Genomic DNA, 22,519 nt, shown 5'->3' with positions numbered 1-22,519 from the left:
TGGGCCCCGACCATTTTGTGTGGTGCCCGGTATATTAAAAAAAAACAACAATAGCCTTGACGGGTCTGACTCAGTGGGTTGGGCATTGTCCTGCAAAGCAAAAGGTCACCTGTTCGATTCCCCTTCAGGGCACATGCTCAGATTGCAGGTTCTGTCCCCTGCTGGGGTGCGTACAAGGGGCAACCAATGGGTGTTTCTCACATTGATGTTTCTCTCCCTCCCCGCTCTCTAAAAATAAATAAATAAAATCTTTTTTAAAAAAATAACAATAAATGCCAAGAAGTGGTTATAAAAATCATGGACTATGGTAACCACTCACTGTCAACAAGCACTTCCTGGATGGGAGGCAGGCAGGGGGCGTGCAAGCCCGAGCTCGGGACCTCCCTGCACAGCCCTGCCCACTGCGGCTGTCTGACGTCGTGGGTCGGCTGATCTCTGTTTCTCCATCCACAACGTGGAGAGAATAACAGTAGCCTTCCTCGTAGGTTTGACTGAGAAAGGTATGAGTTAATACCATGGAACTGAGGTTACTGCCCAGCACAAAGTAAACACCCCGCAAATGGAGCTACCAAACTCTTCTTTTTACGAACACTGTCAGGGGCTGTCAGCCCCTCTGGGGCGAACATCAGTGCCACGAGTGAGACCCCTGTGAGTGTGACGCTGGCCGCCCTGCAGCTCCCCTCTCCAACCCCGCCCCCGCCAGGGGCCCTGTTCTTTTGGCCGCTGAATGACACGCTGTCCGAGCAGGCGCACCAGGTCTGGTCCCTGGGGCGGTCGGGATCTGTCACCTCCCAGGACAACCATCCCTTCCAAACAAACATGTGCCCTACAAGCCCACAGCCCGTGGCTCTTCCGAATGCTTCCCCATGACTGTTCTGTAACTGCCAATCCGCACTTCATAATCCCTTCACCTTTCTCACCCCTGAACACCCTCCCATCCTTCAACCGTCTCTTCATTCTTTGTATCTATGCGTTGGTTTCTGTTTTGTTTATTTTGTTTTTGGATTCCACATATAAGTGAAATCAAATGATATTTGTCTCTCCCTGTCTGACTTATTTTACTTAGTATAATACCGTCTAGGTCCAGACATGTTGTCACAAATGCCAAGATTTCCTTCTTTTCTATTGCTGAGTAATACTCCATTGCATACACGTACGATATATTCTTTATCCATTTATCTGTCGACGGGCACTCGGGCTGCTTCCATATCTTGGCTATTGTAAATACTGCTGCAAGAGCATAGGGACGTGTGTATCTTTTTAGGGTTTTGGGTTTCTTCAGATAAATTTCAAGAAACTTGCTGGGTCATATGGTAGTTCTATATTTAACTTTTTGAGGAACCTCCCTACTGTTTTCCGAAGTGGCTGCGTCAATTTACAATCCCACCAGCAGTTCAGGAGAGCTCCCCCTTCTCCACATCCTCTCCAACACTTTTTTATCGATTTATATTGATTTAGTGATGGTAGCCATTCTGAGAGGTGATATCTCATTGTGGTGTAATTTGCATTTGGGAGAGATGTTTCCATGGTCTGACCTTGCAAGCTCAAATCCTGGGACCTCCCCTGACTGACTTCTCTGCTCAAGTGCACCCCCACAATGGCCCAAGGCCCCAGGCAACCTGGGGGAGCTCCAGACTGAAGGTCTGGGGGATTTGAACCATCTGACCCCAACTCCCTTCTCGGAGTTCTGGAAAGAGAGCCAGATAAAGGGGCCTCCAGTGTCCCCAAGAAGGCCCAGGTCTTAAGGCCAAGAGAATCCATGGACACAGCCTTGGCCTTGGTTACAGTGGCCATGGAGCTCAGAGGAACGGCCCTAAGGTCACACAGACCTGGGTGCAATCCCAGTGCTGCCACCCCCTTGCTGTGTGGCCTTGGGGACACCACCATCCGCTAGCCAGGCTGCCAGCAGCATCGCTGCAATATCCATCAGGCGGACCCGAGTCCACAGTCTCCCTCTGGCTCTCAGTAGCTGAGAATCCTGGAATCATTTCAGGTTTTTTTTTAATTGTGGAAAAGTGCACATGACTTGTATTTGCCGTTTTTAAGTGTCCAGTTCGGTTCACGCTGCTGCACCTCCACCGCCACGATCCTACCCCCAGACTCTTCTCTCGCAAAGCCGAAACTCTGTCCCAAGTCAGCCCTGACTGCATGTCCCCCCGCCCCCAGCCCCCGGCACCCACCCTGGTCCCGTCCTCTCCAGGCGTCTGACTGCGCAGGCGCCTCCTCTCAGTGGAACCACCTGGTGTAATATCCTCGCGCTTCATCCGCGCTCTAGCGTGTGACAGAACTTCCTTCCTTTCCGGAGTTGAGTAATGTTGCATTGTGTGCGTGGACCGTGTTTCGCTCGTCCATTCACCCACCGGTGGAGTCTGGAGTGACCGACACCTTTGGCTGTTGTGTCTGGGAGCGTTGCTTGACTTCTTTGAGCCTCAGGCTCCCCAGCATTTAGGGTAAAAGGGAGTGGACAGGGACTAAAGCATTTCCAGCACTGTGTTACAGGTTCAATTGGGTAAATTGCACAAAAGCCCCTGTCTTTCGGGGCTGGCAGGTGGGGGCAAGGCTGACGGCTGAGGGTGTGGGAGGGGCCTAGGCTGGGGTGCAGTGGGCCCAGGGTTATGAGCAGACAGTGATGGCCAGGAGCTGCCGGAGGAGGTGTCTGGTGGAGCCTGTCGGGGTTCGGGGTCCCCCCTTTGGAGCTGGTCAGTTGGCGTGAGTTTTCCAGCCCAACCAGAGGAAAGGTTGCTTTTTTAAACCTCACCCTAGGAAATGTTTATTGACTTTAGAGAGAGAGGAACGGAGGGAGAGAGAGAGGGAGAGACACTGATCGAGAGAGACTCCAGTACATGCAACCCCGGCCCATGCCCTGACCCGGGATCCAAACCGCAACCTCTTGGTGTAGAGGACGAGGCTTCAATCCACTGGGCCACCCGGCCAGGGCAAAAGATGAGATTTTTATGAGTTAGCAATGGTTCCATTTTGTCTGGCTTCCAACAGAGCTTAAAGAAACCATCCTCCTCCCTGGGGCGATTTAGCGTGCAAATCGCTGTCACGGGCGTCAGAGCCACTTAGCACAAGCTGGGGCCCCGGCCAAACCCGGCTGCACCGGAAACCTCAGGGTTTCTCTGAGAAATTGCACCCCCAGACCACGCACGTCTGCGTCCTGATCCCAGGCCCACCGGCCAACGAGACCAGGGTGGCGGGCAATCCCCTGACTGGCCTCCCTGTGGACTCGAGGTCCGCACAGGGCACAGCTGAGGGCTCGGGCAGCGTCCGGGCCCAGACCCACGCTGCAGGGCTGCTGAGACGTAGGCCCACTCCCAGGGCCTCACTCGTCTGAGCAGGGCTGGCCTTGCCACCTCTGTCTTCCTGCCACTGGGGACAAAGGAGGGTAGAAAGTGTCCCTGTCTCAATGGCCTGTGCCCATCAAACCAGGTGGTCCTGTGTCTCTTCTAAGCCCTGGTTCTTGTTCGACTTGACAGCAGTTAAAGAGAATGCCAGGAAATGGTACGGAGGGACCGATTTCTCCTTACCCATCCATCCCTTCCCTCCCCCCCTCCTTCCTTTTCCTAAACCAGCGTCCTCGGGTCCTGCCCCACACAGGCAGCTGGGGACACGGAGCTGCAGGACATGCAGGCTGCACTCCGCAGGGAGCTACCTTCTGTTAGGAGGGGAGAAGCCAGCGTGGTGGAAAGGGGAGATGGGGGAGGGGGAGGGGAGGGGAGGCAGGGGGGAGAGTTGGTCTCGTGCAAGAGGAGGGGGTCTCCCGTTGGTGGAGGGTCGGGGGAGGGTGCTCGGGACGCCCCGTTGGTTTCTGGCTTGGCTACATGGGTACCGGCGGTGCGTGCATTCAGCTGACCTGGGAGCCCTGCAGGCGAGCAGGTGGGCGCCGGCCAGTGAGTTTGGGTTTGGACACACTGCACCCAGATGGAATGTCCCGGAAGTGGCTGAACACTCAGAGGGTTGACCAGGGGTCGGTTTGTGAGGTGGTCGCACAGAAGCCTTCAGAATCCGGTTCCGACTGGCCCTGGGGCCTCAGGAGCAGTAGCCTCTCTCTGTTTCCCCACATGGGCTGTCCAGGCGGGAGTCCTGTCCAACCTGCCAGCCTGCAGCCCCACAGACCCCAGGTGTTCAGTAATGCCCCAGCCTCTGCCTGCTCTAGGCCTGCTTCCCCAAGGCCCTGGGGGCAGGGCAGCACCCCCTGCCTGGGCAGCTACCTCCCCTCCTCATTGGCCCTCTGCCCAACGCTGCCACCCAGGAGAACCACCCAGACAGGGCCATTGGTTCAGCCACCTCCGAGAGGGCAAATGTCTTCATCTGGCTTGAGTTACTCAGATGGAAAATTCTGCGCTCATTCCCGGCAGTGACCATCGGGAAACCACGGCACTGCTTTAGCTTTCCGATCCAGGAAGGGCCTGGCTGACTCCCACGCGTGGGCCCCTTCCTGCCACATCCCACCTCAGCCCAGGGCTAGTGGCCTTGCTGGTCAGTGCATGGGCTTCACGGCCTAGAGAGAGCCCAGAAGACCGGGACCAGGTGGCTACGCCTCTTCCCTCCTAGAGGCAGAGGAGTGTGGGCCTCGTGTCCGAGTGGGCTTCCTGCTCCCACACCCTCACTCACCCTGACAACAGGTGTGTCCAGAGAGGAGAAAAGACCTAACGCAGGGCCAGCCTCACAAGGTTCACCCAGGGGCTGGGAGGAGGGCAGGACCTGCATTTTGGCCCTGAGGGGCCTGAAGTTTTAGTGGCAGGCCTGCGTGGAGACATCAGGTTGACAGCTGGCTACTCGGGTGTTGCAGGCCTCGGCTGATACAGCGGACCAGGGTGAGGAGCTGCTTTCCTCTCTGTTATGGGAGCCAGAATCTTGGCCTTATGAGGCAGGGTGGCCCTGGGCAGGTCCTGCCTGGAGCTCGAGGCCTGGGTCTGGTGTCAGGGAAACCCAAAGGCTAAGTCCCCGCATGAAGGTCTGCTCCCAGAACTCAGGGCTGCGCCGCTTCTAAGGTCAAATCACATTTGACGGAGGTGCCAGGGCTGGCCACACGGAAGGTCATCCCTTCAGCAAATGGGGTGGAGAAATGATGACCACAGATGGTAGGGTGAGGGGGCCCTTTCCGTCCACCACAAACAAAAGCTACCTCAATCATTTAAAAGGCAACAGAAATAAAAATGGAAAAATTGGGCTGCATCAAACTTAAAAACAGGCGTGGGAGAAAATGTGTGCGAGCCACACAGCTGACAAGGGGCTAACACCCAGAATATATAAAGAGTTCCTTCAACTCAACATCAACAACAAAGACAAACAATCCACGTTAAAAATGGGCAAACGAGTTGAGTAGACACTTGTCCAAAGGAGACATACAAATGGCCGTCAGGTATACGAAAAGATGGTCAATATCACTATTTATTAAGGAAATGCAAATTAAAACCACAGTGAGACACCACCTCACACCCATTAGGGTGGCCACTATCAAAAAAAAAAAACCCAAAATAGCAAATGCTGGCGATGATGCGGGGAAATTGAAGCCCTCGTGCACTGACCGTGGGAATGTAAAATGGGGTGACCACTACAGAAAACAGTAGAGAGGTGCCTCAAAAAATTAAAAATAAATATAAAACTATATGATGCAGGAGTCCCACTCGTGGGTAGGGACACCTGCACCCCCACGTCACAGCAAATAGCCAAGGGGTGGGGGACACTTGGTGTCCATCACCCGATGGGAGGAACGCATGCAGAATATGTGATATATGTGGACAATGGAATGTCATTCAGCCTTAAAAAACAAGGAAATTGTCGCTTCAACAACGCGGATGAACTTTGAGGACGTTTTACTAAGTGAAATAAGCCAGTCTCAAAAGGACAGATACCGCGGGACTCCACTTGTCTAAAACCCGCAAAGTCCTAGAAGCAGAAAGTAGGGTGGTGGTTTCTAGACGGCCGGGGGGTGGGGGAGTTGTTTCCAGTTTTGAAAGATGAAAAAGTTCTAGAGAACTATTTGCTCAACACTGGACATACGTTAACACTAAAGTACTGTGTCCTTAAAAATGGTTAAATACGGTAAAGTTTATGTTATGTGTTCCTGACCAGAATAATTTTTTTGAATTACAAACTCAGGAGTGCCAGTAGCAGCGTGTTGATGTTTTAGTTTTGTCCAGCCATCCTGATCTCAAGCCCCCGAGAATGGCCAGAAACGCACTTTCTCCTCGCCCCGGCCTGCCACGCTCTCTGTCTCTTTCTCCCAGACGCCCCCTCCTCCCCACCCAGGCCTCGCCCTGAACAAAGGTCAGGAGGCTGCTTTTGCCTTTCTGCCCTGCCCCAATCCCTACGCCAGGGGCGCAGTGAACACCGCTTAAAAACGGGGGGAGTAGGGGGGGGAGGAAACCGAAAACACACACACATCCTGATTACAAAGAGGCTGTCTCTCCCTCTCTCCTTGGTGGTTGTTCCGGGAATTTGGGGGGTGACCTTTACAGGAGGGGTAGTGCCTTGTAATACAGCCACAGGCCGTCCGTCTACTGGTTCTGATTCGCGCCCCGCCCGCCCTCCGCTGCGCCTGGGGTGAGGAGGCTGGAGAGACAGGTGTAAGGGCCGGCTCAGCTGCAATCTAGGCCGTGCATCTTCGCTCCCCCAGCACCTGAGAAAAGAAAGGAAGACTAGGGCCCAGAGGGAGTGAAACCGGAGGCCGGCAAAGTGAAAACGCAAGGCCACGGGGCTGCAGGATATTTGCAGCAAGCACCAGGAGAGACCCTCCACCCCCAGGCCAACGGGCTGTGCTGGGCCTGGACCTCCGACAGAGGCAGCAGACTGGTCAGCGTTTCCCTACCCAGAGCCCTCTCCCAGCACCTATGTGGGCGGAGGGAGAGAAGGCAGAGGCAGGATGGTCCCATCGTCAATTCAGAAAGGTTCAAACCATGTGGATGGCGAGCTGGATGCTGGAAAGAATCTGCATGGTGTACACGTTATCTGCAATAAATCCCAGGAAATGTATACAAGTCTGCCTGAACTGGGGGCAGAGGGGGAGGGGCTGGGAGGGGCTGAAGGTTCCAGCAAGCGAGGGAAGGACAGTAGGAAATGCCTGTTATGATGGAGGTTGAGCATTTGAGATGCATGATGGTGTCTCTGTGCTGTGCTGCCCCGTCGCTTCGTTGTAGTGGAGGTTAACGAGCATCGGTCAGGGCTTCGGTGAGCTGGCCCCACCCCCGGCCTTAGATTTCTCATCACTCAGAAGTTTCTCAGCTACAAACCTCCTGTCACAAGAATTTCCAGATAGTAATTTTTTTTTGTTGCAAAGGGACTGTGAATGAATAAATAAACGGATAAATAAATAACTGAATGAGTGAGCAAGTGGGGAGAATGCAGCCAGCACCGGAAGGCCGGAGCAGGAGACGGTTTCTCCCCATAATTCGTTCCTCTCCCCCGGGCGGAGGGTGGTGGGCAGGCTGCCGCCAGGATGCAGTGGAGGGTGGGGGTGGGCAGCAGCTGGTGCACCGTGCCCAAGCCCACTGGCTTCCCTTCTCAGCGAGTCTATCCTTGTTTCCCTGTCTAGGGCCCCCTGGACGGCGTGGCAAGCCTGGAAGAAGAGGCGATCCTGGTGAGTCCCAGGTTTTCCTGGTTTGCAAACTTAGGCCTAGAAGTCCACCCTGGACCAGGGACGTGGTGGGATGCGCCAATCCCCCTGAACCCCACTACTCAGGACCCCAGTCCCAGAGGCCACAGTGCCCAGTGCCACTTTGTCTCGGCTTCTTGACATCACAGGTCCAGTGACTGTTCCCTTTGTGTCCTTGACACCCACCGAATCTCATTACCAACTGCAGCCATGCCAGTCCCTAGCCTCTCACTCCGAAACAGCCTCCTGCTCTCTCTGCGGGAACGGATGGCGACTCCACCTGCCCAAGGTCCCTGGTTCTCCTGGGCGCCTCCATCCCTCCCCAGACCAAACCGCTCCTTCCAGGAGCCAGGAGGAGGCTCCTCTGCCTTCCTCCCGTACAACCTGCAGACTGGCCTACTTCGGCCACCTTCCCTCCTGCCATTGTCACCTCACCTGAAGTGCACACGGTGCACACACCCCTGCTGCCATGCACAGGAAAGCTTCCTCCGCTGCCGCCACACGCCCAGCCCTCCCCCGGCTCTCCCGCCTCACCTTCCGCTCCCCCAACCCCTGCGGTCTCTTTCCACTGTCAGTCCATCGACATCATCTTGGCCAAAGTACCACTGACCACCTGGCGGTCCAGCCAGCATAGGCTTTGCCATCGCCATCTTCTTTGACCCTCCCTGTTGGCCACCCCACCCCCACCCCGTATTCCCAGCTCCATTCTGGCCTGGGTTTCCTCCCATGTCTCTGACCCCCTTCTTTTTTGCCTTCCCTATAGGACCCCACTTGCCTCTTAAACGACTCTGCCCTTGGCCCTCTTCTCTCTCACCCTGGGGGCCATGCTGCCCCAGGACACTAACGATGCCCCCTCCTCTGGGTCCAGAGTTTGGACATGGCCCCCTGATGCAGCACCCCCCACAGCCTGCAGCTCCCCATCACAGAGAGGAGACATCTAGCCACCTTCCCCCTAGGCAGACACCCGGGCATCGCCCTGGGTCCCTCCCTCCCATGGTGCGTCCTGGGCAGTGTCCTCCTCAGCAGGGTGAGCCCGCGCCCCCTTCTTGGTCCTCGGCTCCACAGCTCCCTCAGTCTCACTGTGGGTGTCTGGGGCCCTCCCCTCTGCGCCACAGTCCTGTCCACCCCTGCCACCATGTCATCTCCTCCACCTGAACTCGTACCGCACGTTCAGTGTTCTTTGTCCTGCCAGTCTAGCTCAAGCATCTCCTCCAAAAAGCCCTCTCCAAACCCTCAGGCCAGTCTCAGTCCCAAGTCTTCAGCTCCCAGCACAGGGCAGGCCCAGGGAGAGTGAGTGCACAGCAGTGAATGAATGAATGAATGCACACCCACCAGCCCTGAGCAGCTTCACAAAGAAGGTGTGGTGGCGATGCCTGAGGAGCCCCCCACCGAGACCCCGCCCCCCCTGCCGACTGGGCCAGGTGAGCTGAGCGGGCTCTCTCTGAGCCTCAGACTCTCCTCCCTGGTGCCAGGTGTGGGCTTCCTGCCTCTTGCTGGGCTGCGTGCTCACATTGTCTCCCCCCTACAGAAGCCCCCAGAGAAACTCACCACAGTGCCCTGCTGGGAAGTGCCGACAGGGCTCTCTGTGCACTTTGACGTCCAGACGCTGAAGGCCGTTTCGTGTCAAGTGCCGTGGCTTCCTTCGCTCCAGGTTCTGTGTGTAACCACCCCCCACACACAACACACCACATACCCAGGCCTGCCCAGGCCGCACTTCATCGCCCCGTTCTTGTTTCAGGCCCTTGTAAAACACTTACTGCCTTTCACTGTAAGCTCCTGACTTCCATTCTGGGAGGAAATGAGGAATATGCAGTGATTTTCTTTTTTAGGACAAAGTATAATATTACTTAAGTTACTCAGCAACCTACTAGAATTAGGACGCCAGTTTACAGCAATGCGGAAGCCAAAGAAAGACAAGGATTCGCTGGGCCCCTGACCCTGTGTGCGGAGTCCTTTCAGGTTCTTCATCTTATGTAACTCCACAGAACCCTGCAAGATAAGCCTATGTTATTATCCCCGTTAGCGGGTAAGGAAACTGAGGCTCCAAGGGAAGAATGGCGTGAACAGCCCAGAGCAGACGTTCCCCTCCGATTAGCTCTGGCTGGGCCCGGTGTTTATTTCTAGATAGTTTTGCACACATGCGCGCCCTGGCTTTGGCGCCTTCCCTTGTGAAACCAGGTGTTTTCCTGCATCCCTGGGAGAAAGGCTCTCTTTGCCTGTGGGAACAGGGTCTGGTGGAGATGCCTTCCTGCTATTCCCACAGCCCTGCACACCCCTGTGCCAGCCTGCTTGGGGGGCGTGGTGGGGTAGGGGGTTCCTCTGTAACTTCAGAGGGAGCCTTCTTCCAGAAAATGCCTCCACGGCCCTGCAGTGTTCGTGTGCCTCATTCATAATGGAATGAATGTCTCACCTCCCCACGGGCCAGTTTCTCAGCTGGGGAAGGCTGGCCCTGCTCTTGCACTTCCGGGGTCATCTTTCTAGGGACCTTGAGCAAGACTCTTCCTCCTTCTAGAACCCTCCTTTTCCCCCAAGAACATCCATGGCTCTCCCTTGGCTCTCCTTGGCTCCCCCAACCCCAGATGCCTCCCTCTGTCCCAGCACTTCCCATGCCAGGTCGTGGTGGTCTTCTCTGCAAATGCGTCTTTCTCCCCCACCAAAGCACAGGCCCTTGGACAGGAGGAGCTGGGTCCGGATCCACAGGCCCTCAAGAGATGGTCGATAAATGCTTGTTGACAGGAAGGAAGGGATGGCAGAGAAGAGGGAGAGAGAAGGAAGGCCTGGTGGGCAAATGAAGGATAAAGGCTAAGAATGCGGAAGAAATAACGATGCAGCAAACAAAGGCTGCTTAGCAGATGCCTGTACTAGATGTGCAGAGACACACGGAGGCACCCAGCAGATCTCACAGCCCCCACGTCCCAGTGCTGGGGTTCCTTTGCTTGTTTGTCTATCCGCCCTGACCCAGGAGACCCTTTCTAAACTTCAGCGGGAGAAGCGCTTCTGGAATGGTGGGTTAAGGACTCCGACAATCGGCTCCCTCAGGAAAGCAGCAGGAACACTAGGAAAAAATGGACCTTGTCAGAACTGTGGAAATTAATGAAGAACTTGCAACCACCCCTTAATTCAAGACAAAATTGTAAGTCTTGCTAAGAACATCCGTGTTTATAAAATTCTACCTTGCCCATCCTCTCAGGCCTCTGGAACCCTTAAAAGCTGTCAGCCTTGCAACTACAGTACCTGTGAAAAGCAGCAGCCACTGGAAGAGGCAAACAGCAGGGTGAAGCTCCCCAAATACTCGTTTTCAGAGAATTGTCACTGTTTGACCTGTCTGTAAGCTCCATGGAAAAGCTTGCACCCAGGACTTGTCTTTATTCGGCCCGATGTAGAGCTCGCTCATTGGGAAAGCACTGTCTCCAGAGCGCTTGCCAAAAATGCTCAGCGGCAATTGTTTAAAATCACAGCTGCCTGAAGTGGTACCAGCAGTGGGCGCAAACAAGAAGCTGACACAAAAACTTGAATACCTAGGTGGTGAGATGTCTAAAGGGGCCCTGCAAAGCCCCTTTCCAGTATATTCCTGGGGATCTAGAAGGCACATGCAGGGGAAGGACTGTGTGTACATGTCCAGGAAAGACCTGAGAGAGCCTGTCTCTCACCTCTGGCTAACCTTGAGGCTCTGCTCAAGCGGGCAATGAAGGCAAAGCAGAGCTGGAAAGAGAGCACCGAGCTGTGGTCCAGCACACACAAAGAGCCCCTTGGCACGGAGTGGGGGACTTACTGGATCAAGCCATTCAAAGGAACCACTGTCTATGCTGATCATTAAGTGGACCAAGCAGAGAAGTCAGAGGTTGCACATGACAAAGAATGCACACTTCAGAAGCTTAGTCCAGGAAAACCGCTTACCACGAGCAACAATGCCGACAAACAGCAACAACAAAAACTCCTGAAAAGTAGGAGCAGGATCTAATTTCCACAGTAGACACATCACATTGCTATAAATGCCCAGTTTTTAACAAGAAAAAATACGAGACACAGAAAGATACGAGAAGGCATGGCAATAAAAATGGGGGCAGGGGGAAGCAATCAATAGAAACTGTCTCTGAGGAAGCCCAGATGGAAAAATTAGACAAAGATCTTATATTTGCTATTTTAAACATTTTAAAAACTAAAGGGAATTATGTCTAAAGAATTAAAGGAAAGGCCAAGACGTATGTACTACAAAAGGGAGAGTATCAATAGAGAGAGAGAAAGTGTAAAAAAAGAAACCAGTAGTAACTCTGAAGTACAATAACTGGATGAAGAATTCACTAGAGGGGCTCAACAACATTTGGCAGAAGAAAGAGTCAGCAAACCTGAAGCTGGGTCGATCAAGATCGCTCGGTCTAAGGAAGGAAGACGAGACAATGAGGAAAACAGACAGAGCCGAGAGACCTGCAGGACACTCTGAATTGTGCCCACATACACATACCATGGGCCCCAGAAGGGGAGGAGAGGGAGAAAGAAGCAGAAGAATTTATAAAAGAATAATGGCCGAAACCTTCCCAAATTTATTTGTTATGCTTGTGGTTATGATTTACTACAACAAAAAGCTACAGATGAAAGTCAGCAAAGGTAAGAGGAGCAGAGAGCCTCGATTCTCCCAGCAAAGGTGTGTGGCAGTGTGTGTGACGTTTCGCCAACCGGGGAAGCTCACGTGAGCCTTACTGTACTGGGTTTTTATTGAGTGCCCCTATGGCTGACCTTACGTATTCAGTCCCCAGCCACTCCAAAGCTCAAACTGATACAACACGACTCAAAACCCCCACGATGATGCCCATGGTTGGCATAAACTATCTGGTATGGTCGGTGGCCCCCAGGTACTCAAAGACTTTCCTATTATGCAGCATATTTCAAGGACTTCAGGGTTACCTCCCTGCCACTGGCCAGGGCCATTCCTTCCTGTGGCATGTGCAGGGTTTGGACAGCCCAAGCCTGTTGAATTAACCCTTTACTGCACACCCTCACAGCTCTCTTTTGTCATCGAAGAATCAGCACAAATGTGACCTCCTCCAAGTGGCTTTTGCCAGCCAACCATCCCGAGCTACCCTCCCTCATTTCCTATCATTCTTCCCTGAAAACATCCCCAAATTTAAAGAAAAACATTTCATCTACACATAAGAGAAGCTTAACAAACTCCAAATAGGATAAAGTCAAAGAGTTCCACACCTACCATATACTGCTGTCTATAATGCACACTTTTTTGTCCAGATTTTTGAGGAAAAAATAAAGATGCACATTATACATGGGTAGTACTAATTTTGTATCTATATAAATGCTTTTAATTCTTTTATTTGTGCTTATGCATTGAAAGTGTAACTCTAGAGCCCTGACTGGTATGGTTCAGTGGGCTGAGAGTCCGCCTGCAAATCAAAGGGTCCCCAGTTCAATTCCCAGTCTAAGGCACAGGCCTGGGCTCCGGGCCGGGTCCCCAGAAGGGAGCACATGAGAGGCAACCACACATTGATATTTCTCTCCCTCTCCTTGTCCCTCGCTGCCCCTGTGTCTAAAAATAAATAAATAAATTTTTTTTTTAAAGTGTAACTTTAGAAAACAATAAGATATCCATATGCAAAATAATGCCCTGGAATACGATAATCAGTTTTGTTTCTGAATATAAATAAATAAATGATTAAATTTAAAAAATTTAAATGAACGACATTTTTCCTGAAAGTTTGGGCCAAACACATGGGCGCACATTGTATACAGAAAACACGGTAAGCACTTTATAGTCACATTGCCAAGAGCAAAAAGTGAAAGAAAATCTTGAAAGCAACAAAAGAACAATAATAACTCGTTATAGAAAAGGGATCTTCAGTAAGATTTATAGATTAATTTCTCATCAGAAACCATGGAAGCCAAAAGGCAGTGGGATGATATATTTAAAGTGAAAAAAGAAAAAAACACTGTCAACAAAAAAATCTATAGCCAGCAAAACTACCCTTGAAAATGAAGGAGAAATTAAGTCAGGCCCAAATAAACAAAAACAGAGAGAATCCATCACTGTCAGACCTGACCTGCGAGAAATAGTACATGGATTTCTTCAGTCTGAAATGAAAGGGCACAGGACGGCAGTTTCAGTTCGCACAGAAATTAGGAGCTTCAGTGAAGGTAACTACATAGGTAAACATGAAAGAGAATAGAAATGTATTTTTATTTGTGATTTTTCTCTATCCTGATTTAAAAGACAATCAAATAAAGCAATAATGCTAAAACCATGTTCATGTGCTAGTCGTGATTTAAGAAGTAGAGCATGACAAACAGGGCTGTACTGGAGCAAAGTACCCATACAAAGGTGAACGTAAATTGTTTTAAAGTCAAAACCATATTATCTTAAATTAAGATGTTAATTGTAATCCCAGGACAACCACTAAGAAAACAACCCAAAAAAATAAGATTTAAAAAAAAAAGAATGAAAATGGTACACTAGAAAATGTCGATTTAGCAGAACAAAGAAGATGTAAAACATATAGAAATTAAATAGCAAATTGGAACACATAAACCCTACCTTACAAGCAATTACATTAAATATAAAATGATTAAACAATTCAATCAAAGTCAAAGATTGGCAGAATCAATCAATCAATCAATCAATTAATCAAAAGTGATCCAACAAACACTCAACATCATTAATCCTTAGGGAAATGCAAACCAAAACCACTGTGAAATAAATATTCCCTTACACCCTTTAGGTTGGCGACTATTTTTAAAAATCAGAAAATAACAGGTGTCGGCAAGGACGTGGAGAAAACAGAATCCTTGTAAACAATTGATGAAAACGTAAAAAGGTCCAGCCAGTCTGGAAAGTAGGATAGTGGTTCCTCGCAACATTTAAAGTGGGCTCTGGCCAGGTGGCTCAGTTGGTTGCAGCGCTGTCTCGTGCACCAGCAAAGGTTGCGGGTTTGGCCGCCAGTCAGGGCACACGCACAGCTTGGGAGTTCGGTCCCCTGTCTGGGCGCATATGCGAGGCAACCAATCGATGTTTCTCCCTCTCTTTCTCTCTCTCCCTTCCTCTCACTCCGACATCAATAAGCGTATCCTTGGGCGAGGATCATTTTAAAAATTGAAAATGGAATTATCACGTGATCCAGCAACACCACGGCAGGGCATATGATCCAAAAGAATTGAATCCAAGGTGTCAAACACAGATTTTATACCGATATCATTCACAATAGCCAAAAGGTAGCAGCAGTCCAAGTGTTCACGGCTAGGAGAATGGAAAAACAAAATGTGGTATTTACGTAGAATGGGACATTATTCATTCTTAAAAGGAAACGCTGACCCGCACCGTAACACCGGTGAATCGTGAGGACATTATGCTCAGTGAAGCAAGCCAGTCACAAGAGACAAATACTGTGTCACTTCACCAACTGGCGTGGCTAGAGCAGTCACACTCTTACAAACAGAAAGGAGGGTGGCAGCTGCGGGGGACTGAGGGGAGAAAGGGGGGGAGGTAGTGTTCAATAGGTACAGAGTTTCAGTTTTTTCAAAATGGGAAATTTCTGGAAATTGAATACAGTATAATGTAAATATGCTTAACACTACTAAATTGTACATTGGAAAATATTTATGGTATTGGGTCACCGGTTCGATTCCCAGTCAGGGCACATGCCTGGGTTGAGGGCCAGGTCCCCAGTAGGATGGGTGCAAGAGGCAACCACACATTGATGTTTCTCTCCCTCTTTCTCCCTCCCTTCCCCTCTCTCTAAAAGTAAATAAATAAAATATTTCAGGTCATAAATTTTATGTTAGGTGTGTATTGACACAATTTTTTTAATTTTAGTTATTTTAAAAAAAAACATGATCCAACAATATGCTCTAAGAGACAAACCAGATTTAAAAGGCAGTGGGTTGAAAATAAAATGCTGAAAAGATAAATCGTGCAAACAATAACCATAGAAGAGCTAAAGTGGCTATGCTGACATCAGACAAAATAGATTTTAAGACAATAAAGACATTTTATGATAAAATAATATTTAAAAATTACAAATTTATAGGCACCTTACAGCAGAGCCCTAAGACACATGAAGCAAAACTGACCATTGGAGGGAGAAGTAGACAGCTTAGCAATAGGGTTGCAGACCTGCATTCCCCACTTTCAATAAGGAACAGAACAAATAGACACAAAACCGAAGAAAGAGAATAAATTAACAACGTAGAAATCAACTAGACCAAACAGACATCTATAAAATATTCCAGTCAACAACAGCAGAATACCCATTCTTTCAAGTGAATACGGAACATTCTTCAGTATAGACCATATCTTAAGCTGTAAGCTTCAATAAATGTAAAAGGATAGAAATCATACAAAATATGTCCTTTGATCACAAAGAAACTATAAATCAATAACAAGGAAATTTGAATAATTCACAAATATGGGTAAATTAAACTTTAAACTTCTAAATACCCAACGACTCAAAGAATAAACCACAGGGAGATCAAAAATACTTTGATCGGAATGAAAATGAAAACACAACCTACCGAAACGTATAAAATGTAGGTGAAGTCGTGTCTAGAGGGAAATGCATAGCTGCCAGTACCTATATTACCAAAGAAGGGCAAACTCACACCAAAGCAAGCAGAAGGAAGAAAATCATAAAATTAGAGAGGGAAGGGGTGAAATAGAAAATAGAAAGCAGCAGAGAAAATCAACCAGACCAAAAGTGGTACTTTGACACGATTGACAAAAATTGACAAACGTTTGCCTAGAACTGATAAGAAGAAAAAAGTGTGCACAGAAATTACTAAAATCAGGAATAAAAGAAGGGATGTCACTAGCAACCTTACAAATAGAAGAGGATTACTAACAAAGGACGACCTATGAAGAGCCACGTGCCAACAAATTATATTACCCACATGAAATGGACAGATTCCCAGAAGGACCCAACCACCTAAACTGACTCAAGAAGAAATAGAAGATAGGAATATACTGACAACAAGTAGAGAGAAAATCAGTAATCAAAAATCTTTCCAGCCATGGCTGGTATAACTCAGTTGGTTGGAGCGTCATCCCATAAAAACTGAAGGGTCACGGGTTCAATTCCCAGTCAGGGCACATGCCTAGGCCATAGGTCCGGTCCTGGGTTGAGGTGCCTACGGAAGACAGTCAATCAATGTTTCTCTTCCACCCTTCTCTCTCATATGCCCTTGGGTGAGCATAAGAAAAAAGAATAGCCCAGAATCAGATGGCTTTACTGATTAATTCTAGCAAACTTTTAAAGAGAGATTAATACCAACGACCCTAACTGTTGTGTTGTCCAGTAACACAACAATATTTGTGGAAGTGTTTAATCCCTTTATATTTAATGCAAGTACACTGTTCGATGCTTGCACAACGACGAAATCGCCTAGCGACTGCCATCTCTCGGCATGCGTCCGCGTCACTGTCCTGGGGCCCGAACGCGTGCACAGCGTCTGGCTCAGTCCTCGCGGCAGCCCAGAGAGGCCGGGACACTCCCTGGTGGAACTGGTCTAATTAAAGCCAGGGCTGAGGCCTGTGCCAAGTGCCTGCCTCACTAACTCATTATGGGCTCCGAATGTGCCAACCTCCAAGCCTCATTTCACCTCCCTGCAAACCCTTGGCTCGCTCGGCTACACTGGGGAAACCCCTGGAGAAGCATGGTTGCAGCTCCTCCTCCAGGTCTGTTTGGGTTTTCAAGGGTCAGAAGCCAGGGCTTCAGCCTGCGGTGGCTGAATGCGGGGAGGCAGAGGGCTGGGTGAGAGCCAGGGCCTGCTGGGCAGAGCAGGGAGCAGGTGGGGTGGGAGTCAGGAGCCCAGTCCAACACAGAGGAGCAGGGGTGGGCTGCGATCCCCAGGGGTGGGAGGAGGACCCCCGTAGCCACAGGCACTGAGGCCAGCCCTTCCCCCCTGGTGTGCAGCTGGGCACCTGCCAGGCTGTGGACAATACTCTTCCCGGTTTGCTTGCCCATTGGACATCAATCATCCCAGGAGGGGCTAAGAGCTCAAGGTGGGCATGGTGGGGCCCCAGAACCTGCACACACCTCTGCTTACCTGTCAACAAGCCACTCATGTGCCCTCCGAACCTCAAGGCGCAGTTGGGAAACCCTGTGCAGCCCCATCGGCCCAGCTGAAGAGGCCACAGAGCCCTCTACTCTCTGAGACTCATTCCATTCACTTCCCAGGCCGCCTGTCCACCCGGCCCTTCCTCCATCGCTCCCACTTTCCTACAGCAGAGTCGGCAGACCCAGCCGTTGCCAGGAACACGTGTTTGAGAGCTGCATGCGCACTGAGCTGGGCTGTGGGGGAACCACCGCATGGTCAGCTGGGGGCCCTCCCGCCAGCCTCACTTTTGGAGGTGGGGCCCCTGGACAGCTGCACCAGCCGCCACCTCCCCTCCATCCCTCCTGGATGCCCGATCCTCCTGCTGCAGTCCTCAGAGCCTGCCTCCAGGGCTGCAGGCAGAGCACCAGCCCCAGGCAGACCTTGGGTCTGGTGTGGAGGCACAGTGCACGTGCCTGCCAGGTCCCCACGGGGTGCTGGGCAGGAGACGGAGGGAAGACAGGCAGGTGGGGCCCTGGCTCTCGGGAAGCTGCCTTGCTGACAGGGCTGACAGTCAATAAATGGCACACAGTCAGTATTTAATAATTAAAGGTGGTGGTTGGTGCTGGGAAGGAAACCAACGGGGAGAAAGGGGTGGAGACGTCCTCCTGCTCTCGAAAGGCTTTCTCAGGTCGTGCGAGGAGCCACTGGCTGCTGGCCACGGGCACACGGTCCGAGTGACGTCCTGAGGCTGAGACCGGCGTGGGGCACCTAGAGAGATGGGTGGAGAGTGGTGGCAAGGGTGGGGCATTGACAGGAACCAGCCCACGCGGGGAGCGGGAGCGTGGGCATAAACCCTGGGAGGGTGGGCAGTTTTTAAAGGGCCTCTGGCTGGTGGGCTTGGGGTTCCCAGAAGAAGGCGTTCAGTTAGGACGCTCTGGGGGCGCTGCCCCAGCGGGGTGGTGGGCCCCTGGCAACCGGGTCTGAGAGGGGGCGCCATTCCACTCTGGCCCCCCTCTGCAGATGGAGAACGGTGCCTGGGTGTGGGATGCCATAGGATTGCTTCCCCTCTGGACGCCCCTCACCAGCCAAGTGATCGCAGACACGCCGTGCACCTCCCAGGGGCCTCTTCCCTGCAGCGTGGCTGTGAGCGAGAGAGGGGGCTGGGGGGGATAGATAGAGGGGGCTGTGCGTGCAAAGGACGTCTTTCACTCAGAGGGACTGGAAGAGGACTGAGCGATGGCTGACCGGCATACCATTAGACGCCTAACATCACTACTCACCAGGGAAACGTGAACCGAAACACAGACATCCCCTCGCACGTGTCAGAATGCTATCATCCACTCGTCGCAGAGAAAACGTGCCGGCGAGGGTGCGGAGGAAGGGGACCCTCTGCGCTGTACGTTGGTGCCGCCACTCTGGAAAACAGGACGCAGGGTCCTCGAAAAATGAGAAGTGGATCTGCCTCATGTCCCAGCGATTCCACTGCTGGGTATTTCTCCGAAGAAACCCAAACTGCTCGTTTGAAAAGACAGAAGCACCCCCACGTGCATTGCAGCATTGTGTCCAATAGCCAAGCTAAGGAAGCAACCTAACTGCCCACCAACAGATGAGTGGATGAGGAAGATGTAATGTCTATACCATGGAGTATGACTCCGCGAGAAGAAAGAATGCAATCTTGGCGTTTGTGAAAATATGGATGGACCTAAAGGGATTATGCTCAGTGAAATAAGTCAGACCAAGAAAGACAAATATCATTTGATTTCCCATACAAGTGGAATCTAAAAGACAAAATAAACAAACAAAACAGAAAAACTTCATAGACACAGAGAATTTTTTGATGGTTTCCAGATGGGAGAAGGTTTGGGGACTGGGGGGTGGGGGGGGAAGGTGAAGGAATTAAGAAGTACGAATCGGTTGTCACAGAGCAGTCACGGGCTGGTGCAGCACAGCTCAGCACAGGGAGTGCAGTCGACGGTATTGTAATAGCCAGGAACCGCGCCAGGTGGGTGCCGGGCTTATCAGGGTGATCGCTTCTTACGTAGATAAATGCCTAATCACTCCGTTGTACACCTGAAACTAATATAACATTGCATGTCAACTGTGATTGAGTTTTTTTAATTAGAAAATAAAATCAGAGGACTCGGAGCACATGCAGAGCTGCGGGAAGGGTATGCTTGAGAGCCGCCACGCACGGCCGGGAAGGGCGGAGAGAGGGGAGAGGGCGGGCGGACGCGGCAGCCCAGGCACTGGAGGCGAGTCAGCTCCTCTGACTCAGCCTTGGGGAGGAGGCGGGGCCCAGGTGCAGGCGCAGGCAGGTGTGCGCGTGTGGCATCGGACAGATGCCCGTGCATCCGTCCAGTCGTTTTCTTTCCTTTGTAAAGCAGGGCGCAAGGTCCGTGCTGACGGTGAGGAGTGCGCCACACGGACGTCCAAACGGCGAGCGCCCTGCCCCGCCCTAGTCTAGACCTAGGGGACGCACGGCCCCCACGTGGCCATTCTTGGGCGTCAGCGCCCTCCTATGTCAGTTTTCCAGCCAGAAATCTTGGTGTGGCCTCCCTCCTTCCTCTGCGCCCACATGTGCCCCTCCACCCCCACTTCCGCCGTCACATTGAAGACAAGTCTTGTCTGTCCTCACCAGCAGGCATCTTCTGACTCGTTTCCCTCCATCTCCGCTGCCATCACCGACACAGGAACAGCGGCAGCGTGTCCCCTTGCCCAGGCCTGCCCCCTCGAATCACTTGGGGTCCCACCCACACCCCCACCTCTGGGTCATGAGGTGGAGACAGGCCCCGTGCCCTGGCCGGCCCTGCCTCCCCCCAGCCTCTCTGACTGCCGCCCTCCAAAGCCCAGTGGCCTGGGCACATTCTGAGCTCTCCCCTCTCTACCAGGCACCTCTCTTCCGCTTTCTCTCCCAGAAGTTATTTCACCCCCTGGACTCAGCCTAGCACCCATGCTGCGTGGGGCCAGCCCTGCCTGGGTCCTGTGCTTTCCCCATGCAATTGTTTTCTTAAATACCTGGTCGTTCAAGGAGAATTCTGTGTGTCTGAGATCTTGCCTCTTGTACTCACCCCGAGGCCCCAGTGCTCACCTCCCTGTGCAGCCTCACGCCCCACACTGAGGTCCCCCCGGGCTCTGCCAGGAGCAGACATGGCTTCATGGAAAGTGTGCAGGTTTGAGTTGAGAGGCCTCCTTCCTGGATGAGCTCCACACCCACCCAAGTACGTGGCCTAAAAGTCACTTCTTGCTGTTGTCATCTGTCAAATGGGTGTGTTCATCACACTCTCACAAGCTGCTGAGAAGGTCAAGTGCAGTCACGGATGTGCAATGTGCTTTGCACACCACAAGGACACCTGTGGGTGTCAAAAGCGCCCTCCCTGAGTCCACATCTCCGGGGACAAGTCTCGGTTGCAGCACCAGCCTTTCCAGAAGCAGCACCTCGGCTTCTAGCCCCGACCCCTTCAAGTACCCTGTGCCCCCTGGCTGGGCCCAACTGCCAGGGCTGGGCCTCAGGCACCGCCCACACATCCTTTTCCTCAGGATGCACGTCCCAGGGCCCTGTGCTTGCTCTTCCCTCTGCCCCAAATGCCCCCACCCCAACTCCCCAATCCCACACAGGGACCAGTGGCAGCCGCCTGAAATGAATGCATTGACCCACCTGTGCCGGCGGTCATCACCCCACACACCCGCCCCGCCCGCCAGCTGAGGGCAACGGCTCCCTCTGCCTGCCTCTCGCTTTGGGGCTCAGGCAGCACCAAAGCCTTGTGCTTGTGGAGGGGAGGCTGGTAGCTGTGGAGGGAGGGCACAGGGAGGCGACGCTCCTCCCCTGCGGCTCTGACCGTGGCCTCTCCGCTTGTGTCTTGCAGGTCCTCCAGTAAGTGCCCTGGACTGTGCTCTCTGCTCCTGAAAGATAAGCCATTTCGTTCTCTCTCTGTAGCACTTCCATGACAATAGGGTTTAGTTAGAGAGGTGTGTCCTAAAGACCATGAGTCCAGACAGGGGCATGTCTTTTCAAATTTGTAGATGAATTCATCCGTGGCCATTTCCCCGGGGAGCGCTGGCAGAGCCTCTGCCCCTCCCCGCATCCCGGCTGGAACAGGAAGGCGGGCTCCGTGCCCACGTTTGCTCACTGCGCTGCAGCAGTTGGTCTTCCTCCATGTCTTCGTCTCACGTGCTTTGGCAGAAAGGGCTCTGGAGTCGGGCAGATATGCCAGGAATGAGTCTGCTTAGTAACCAGATTCCAGGACCCATCTCTCTTCTTTGCCAAAATACGTTTGGCTCCCTGGGTTGGGCAGCTGGTCACCATTGGGTTTGAGAAAGGTGGGGCGGGGGGCTGGCGTCGCCAGGCAGCCTTGAACGCAGGGGATAGCCCACCTGGCAATCAGGTTCTTCTCCAAGAAACGTGACAAGGTCCTGAGCAGCCTGGGAAGTCCTGGCAAATGCGCTCGAGAAGCACGTTGAGAATCTGCTTGAGTCAAAATGCACCTTCTAAAGGAATTCCTTTGGGATGAGCTGTTTTATTTTTGACTTCCACTTGCCATGATTCATTTCCCGATCGCACCCTTCGGAATCCGGGCTTCTCGAGGCATGTAGCACCTCCCTGAGCCAGAGAGAGAGCCAGCAAGAATGCGCAGATTTATGGGCCGCAGCAGCTTCCCGCTGCTGAGTCAGGCCCGGCGATCCCGTGTGGACTCGCAGCAGTGCGTCATGCAGAGGGCTGTGCAGCGGGGGTTTTGAACTTGGCTGCAAAACTATTAAGCACCTGGAGCAATGCAAAACCCTGAAGCTGCCGCGGAGGTGGATGCCAGCTTCCGAGACCCAAGCACGGGGGCAGAAGCAGTAATGCCTCCCCGGCCTTATCGGGCCCGGCTTCCTGGCTCGCCCACCCTG

General features: G+C 52.2%; 1 protein-coding gene across 1 annotated transcript in view; it reads left to right on the top strand.

Annotated features, from left to right (window-relative positions):
- Positions 1 to 22,519, top strand: part of COL23A1 (collagen type XXIII alpha 1 chain) — a 276,836-nt gene that overhangs the window by 217,645 nt on the left and 36,672 nt on the right. Inside the window, exons 3-4 of the mRNA XM_045185726.3 lie at positions 7,541 to 7,585; positions 21,496 to 21,503. Coding sequence (XP_045041661.1) covers positions 7,541 to 7,585; positions 21,496 to 21,503 — 53 coding nt within the window. The remainder of the gene's footprint in view (positions 1 to 7,540; positions 7,586 to 21,495; positions 21,504 to 22,519) is intronic.

This window comes from Desmodus rotundus, chromosome 10 (assembly GCF_022682495.2).
Source record: "Desmodus rotundus isolate HL8 chromosome 10, HLdesRot8A.1, whole genome shotgun sequence".
Lineage (NCBI taxonomy): Eukaryota > Metazoa > Chordata > Mammalia > Chiroptera > Phyllostomidae > Desmodus > Desmodus rotundus.
This window is presented reverse-complemented; position numbering and strand designations above follow the sequence as displayed.